We start from the raw sequence: 5,499 nt of genomic DNA, 5'->3' as shown, positions 1-5,499 counted from the left end.
CTTGAGGCAAGCTGCTCACCTTCTCTGAGCCTCCATTTCCTCACCCGTGAAATGAAAACTCCTCAGCCTCGTAGTGACACTTAATATCAGTTCTCTCCCTCTAGCTGCCCTCACCAAAGATTTCTTCGAAAAGAGCTGGCACCAAATGGGGAGGAAAAGATAAGCCACAAGAGGGACTGAAGTGAAAGGTCAAAGCATATACTACAGGGAGCATTCGGAGACTGTTGAAAAGAGAGCCAAAGGACTGTGGGAACTCTCAGAACAGGGGAAAGATCATGGGCGGATCAAGGTGGGGCTTAACCAGATATGGTATTTCAAGAAACCCAAGATCAATCCCAGCCAATGGCTAAGTGCCCCGTGGGGAGAACAGAGAAGCAAAGCCAAATGTCTATATAAAATGTTTATTTTTGGAGGACTGTGTGGTCTGGTGTTTGGGAGGGCACTCACCCCCACCAGGCCAACCACGGAGCTGGAAACAGAAGGCCAGAGGCAGGAAGTTGCTGCTGCCTGTCGCACCCCTGCAAACCCCAGAGTAAACTGGGGCCTGCTGTACCCTCAAGGTGGGTGACAGCTAGTGCTGTTTCTGCCCCTGGCACACCCTGAGAGCCCACATGACTTCCGTGGTGCCCGGCCCCTCTGCTCCTCCTGGGCCTGATCCACGTGTCAACATGCACACACACTCACTCTCAGTCTCACAAAAGCACTGCAGAGCCTAGCTGCATCTGCCAGGTTCAAAAAGGGATTTTTCACATTGGCTCACTTCTGGTTCTCCTCTCTCCCACTCTTAGTACCCCACCCTAGCCCTGCCTTACTCCCTTCCCTGGGACAGGAGACCCAAGGGAGCAGCTGGCCTCAGCTCTCCTCATAACAAACAGGAAAAAGAAACCTGTAAGGCAGAGTCATCAGGGCTCCCACCCCACCAATGCCCAAGCCCAGGAACTGGGGAAGAGACCTGCCTCTTACCAACACACGCACATACATGCGTACGCACACACATGCACACAACGCAAGTGATCAAATAGACCAAAAAGCATAAATAAACATAACTGGGCCAGCAAGGATGTAGGTAGGGTAGCCCTCAGTGGCTCCCCGCACCCATCTCAGACTCCCGCTGTGCAGCTCAGCCGTCAGTGGCCAGGATGACAGCGGCCCCAAAGATGCCCACGCTCTCTCCAAGGAGCTTCATCTGGTTCCAGAACTCAACACGCCGCGCGTTATGCCAGTAGGCAACATTGCCATCAATGACCAGCATAACCGGGGGCAGCAGAACAGCCAAGATCTGGGCAGCCAGGGTCACGTAGTAGCCTGACAGGAAAGCCAGGGCCAGGACGCCATACAGCACGAAGAAGAGCTGGATCATCAGCTCCCCTCCTGGGAGATGGTTCAGATACGCCAGCCGGTCCTCCTTGCTGTGCTGCAGCGAGTAGGCCTAGAGACACAGCATCCTCTAAGGCTCTCCAACAGGCTGAGGAGCCTGCCTGGGTAAGGCCACCCCTGGCATGCAAGCCAGCCCCTACAAGGTGGGCTTCTGACTCCCCTCTCAGACTGGGGGCTTTCTGACAGTAAGGCCTGTGTCTCCCCATCTGACTAGGGAGCTCCATGAGGTTAGGACCTCTGTCTCTCCTCACCCTGGGGTCTCAGAAGGGAAGAGGTTCCACAGTCAGACCGGGGCTCTCACCTCTGAATACAGAGCTCTGCACATGGGAGATGGGGCCCAGCAACTAAGATGAAGCCAAGTGATTTGGGGCCTGTCCACATCCCCATCCACACTGGCCTCCCCGAGCACCAGGGAGGACATAACTGGCTACGCTAGGCAGCCCCATCAGCTCTAAGTGGCAGAGTCCCATCTGGGACCTGAACTCTACCAAACCTCTCCTTTGTCCCCTCTCCCAGTCCTCTGGGGGCTGAAGCCATGAGAGGACCCATCCCGCTTGTTCTCCTGGCTCTCAGGCTTGGGACTGAAGGGTCGATCCATCCTCTTCTCTCCCCAGTGGCAATAATGCTGGAAGAAGGGACTCTCAGCCAGGTCTCAGGCACTTGAAGGGCCCCCGAGGCCCAGAATTTGGCAGGGGCAACTGCCGGGAGTCAGGCCATCAGGAACTACATGCAAGGCCTCGTTCTGCCCACCTCCCTGGGTTCTGCCAGGCACCAGGCACGGGCTCACTTCTCGCTCCCAGTCAAGCACCTCCAGCCAACAGTCCCCCAACCTACCACGCAGATGAGGTAGATGCCCAGGAAGACCTGGCCGGTGGACTGGAGGGAACGGCTGCGGGGTTTCCGACGGTACAGCTCCCCAGCACCGCTGGCCAGCACAAGAAAGCCACCGATGATGGCAACTGTGCGAGAGTACATACGGACCTAGGCCGAGGCGAGGGGACCCCAGTCAGGACCTGAAGCCACCACACTTCTCCTGGCCGCCCGGAGCGCAGAACTGCCCATCTCTGTACATCCCATTCCACCTGATGAACCCTCTTACCATTTCCAAGTGTGGTGGGCAGGTAGAGCAGAGATAGGTAATTCTTTCTACCAGAAGTAGAAACTGAGGCCCAGAGGGGTTAATAAAATTGTCCAAGGTCCTACAGAAAGTAAGTGGCAGAACCCAGATACCAAGCGTTGCCCCCCTCCCCACCCCCAGGTCTGCACACTCGAAGCCCAATGTTCTTTCTGCTATATAGTATACGCTGTTCCATAAACGAACCGTTGATCTCACTGTCCTATAGTTACTCACACATCTACCTCCCCTATTGGGCTGACAGTCCACTCCTTGCGGGTAATGCCTTGGTCCAGGCTTATCTCCAAGCCTGTAGTGCCTGGCACAGGTCCTGGCATCTACAGGCTTAAATGCTGCCCTAGGATTAGATAAATTTCATAAAATCGGTTGGGTGGACCAGGTACTCTCTAAGGTCCCTTTTGCCCTATGAGTCTGAGATAACTAATGGTTTAAAGGGTTCTGGGAACCAGGTGACCTGGGTTCTGGTCACACCTGTAATGCTAACTGTGGTGTAACTGTGGGAAAGTCTGTTTCGCATCTCTGGACCTCAGTTTGCACACTCTGAAGGGGAGGTCTGCGTGGTCTCTAAGGTCCTTCCATTCTTGCCGTCTGTAATAACCTCTACACGCCTGGGGGTTCAGCCTTTCCAGGCTTCGCACTGTGCTCCTGGCTAGCACCAGGCATTGCCCAACTGTCCCGGGCATTGGCTCCCCAACACACCAGCGAAGTCCCACTTAGGGCCGAGGCGCTCACCTTCAGCCAGTCCCCGTAGTGGACGTAGCCCCCGAGGTAGGCGGCGTAGGTACTAATGGCCAGCTGGAGTGCGGCCCCCAGAGCGAACCAGCGCCGCTTCACTCCAAAGGACATGAAGCTAGCGCACAGCACGGCCGCCCCCATGTCGAAGTACAGGTAGGGCACTGGGATGTCGGGCTTCCTGCGAGCCGGGAGGGGAGAAGGAACGAGGACAGAATGAAGCACATAATGAAGCGGGGAAAAGAGCCTTGAGACCCCTTGGGTTCCCGCAAGCTCCACTGCTTCCCCAAACCGGAGCCCCCTCTCATGGCTAGGACCCCCACACTACGCTCCATGCCCACCTTGCTCCGGACCAGAGTCCCTAACAAGTCCAAGGTCCCAATTCCTCCCAGTCCAAGGGTCCCAACTTCTGGGCCGCAACTTCTTCCCCACCTCACCGCACCCCCGTTCCTGGGACAGGCCGGACCGCCCCCGCCGCGTTCGGCGGCCGCGCGGGCCCGCTCACCGGCGCGCCTCGGCCCTCTCAGCGTACAGCATGAGCTGGCTGAAGCAGCCCCAGAAGGGGCAGCGTGTGAGCAACACCGAACCCAACTGCATGATCAGCTGCAGCATCCACCGTCGCGAACCTATCTTCGACGCCATCTTGAAAAAGGGCAGTCCGCCGCGGCCTCACCCCGCGGCCAAGGAGGCCGGCGCGAGCACGCGACGCGCAACTTCCGGGTCTCGCGGGGTTTTTTTTCCCCCCTTCCGTCAGGAAACAAAGCTCTCGCTCTCTAGTTCTGGACCGAAGGAAGTGTTCTAGCTGCAGGTTTGTCTTTCCTTCTGCCCATGGAGGCTCAAGGGTCCCTTCTTGTAGCTGCAAAGTTGAAAACTAGAATAGAGGAAGGAACAGTAAGCGAACTAGCCTTTGAATGCAGCTAAACTTAGGCTCCAACCCTAATGCAGCCCTGTGACTTTGGGCATATCTCCTACACTTTCCAAGATTCATCTGGGAAACGGAGATGACACCTATCTCACAGGGTTGTTGTGAGGTTTAAATGAGACAGTATTGGTTCGAGCACATAGTAGGGGTTCAATAAATGGTGTACACAACACACGCACACACACACCCCAGAGGAAATCCCTCTGCTTCTGTTTAAGCTGAAAGTAAAAGGTTTTCCCCATAATTCAGAAAGACACATGCACCCCAATGTTCATTGCAGCACTATTTACAGTAGCCAGGACATGGAAGCAACCTAGCCAGGACATGTCCATCAACAGAGGAATGGATAAAGAAGATGTGGTACATATATACAACGGAATATTACTCAGCCATAAAAAGGAACAAAATTAGGTCATTTGCAGAGACATGGATGGACCGAGAGACTGTAAGAGTCTCTACAGAATGAAGTAAGTCAGAAAAAGAAAAACAAATATCATATATTAACGCATATATGTGGAATCTGAAAAAATTGGTATAGATGATCTTATTTACAAAGCAGAAATAGAGACACAGACGTACAGAACAAACATATGGATACCAAGGGGGAAAGGAGGGGGTATGATGAATTGGAAGATTGAGATTGACATATATACACTGATACTACGTATAAAATAGATAACTAATGAGAACCTACTGTATAGCACAGGGAACTCTACTCAATGCTCTGTGGTGACCTAAATGAGAAGGAAAACCAAAAAAGAGGAGATATATGTATATGTATAGCTGATTCACTTTGCTGTACAGTAGAAACTAACACAATATTGTAAAGCAACTATACTCCAATAAAAGTTAAAAAAAAAAAAAAAGAGGTTTTCCTAAGAGCCACTCGTAGAGAAGTGTGATCTTGGTCTGCCTTCCTTCTGTCCCCTGAGAGAAGAGAGATCTGATGTGGACATATGGTACAACTCAGGCAGTCCATTTCTCCAGCTCCGACGCTCCCACTCTAGCCCAAACTACCACCTTTTGTCAGTTTAGCTGCACCAGGTTTCCAACTGGTCTTCCCCACTTCTCCTTTGGTGCTGTTTGTTCTTAGTTCCTTTATGTTCTCATAACCAAAAGCCACCCTTCCTTTGAATCAGCACACTGGCAATTATATATTTGTGATTTTTTTGTTGTTGTTGATGACTAGATTAACACTAGACTGTGAGCTCCATGAGGGCAAGGACAGTGTCTGGTTTCTGTTTACAATTATATCCTCAGGGCCTAGTAGACAGGATGCATTCAGGAAATGTGTGCCGAATAGATAAATAAATGAAAAGGTGTTACTGCTATT

General features: G+C 52.7%; 1 protein-coding gene across 2 annotated transcripts; it reads right to left on the bottom strand.

The window, feature by feature from the left end:
* Positions 1-385: 385 nt before the first annotated feature.
* TMEM101 (transmembrane protein 101) lies at positions 386-3,937 on the bottom strand. 2 transcript variants are annotated; one of them, XM_057536939.1, is made up of 5 exons: positions 3,750-3,937; positions 3,245-3,425; positions 2,477-2,539; positions 2,212-2,358; positions 386-1,429 (listed from the first exon to the last, which is right to left on the bottom strand). In XM_057536939.1, exons 1-5 carry the CDS (start codon positions 3,884-3,886, stop codon positions 1,121-1,123), a joined length of 837 nt encoding a protein of 278 aa, XP_057392922.1. In that variant the 5' UTR covers positions 3,887-3,937; the 3' UTR covers positions 386-1,120. The 2 variants fall into 2 exon arrangements, with proteins under 2 accessions (XP_057392922.1, XP_007180287.2); XM_007180225.3 differs by lacking the exon at positions 2,477-2,539 and having other exon boundaries at positions 3,750-3,930.
* Between the last annotated feature and the right edge of the window lie 1,562 nt (positions 3,938-5,499).

This window comes from Balaenoptera acutorostrata, chromosome 20 (assembly GCF_949987535.1).
Source record: "Balaenoptera acutorostrata chromosome 20, mBalAcu1.1, whole genome shotgun sequence".
In the NCBI taxonomy this organism is placed as follows: Eukaryota; Metazoa; Chordata; class Mammalia; order Artiodactyla; family Balaenopteridae; genus Balaenoptera; species Balaenoptera acutorostrata.
The sequence above is the reverse complement of the archived record's forward strand: the minus strand, read 5'-3'. Positions and strand labels throughout refer to the sequence as shown.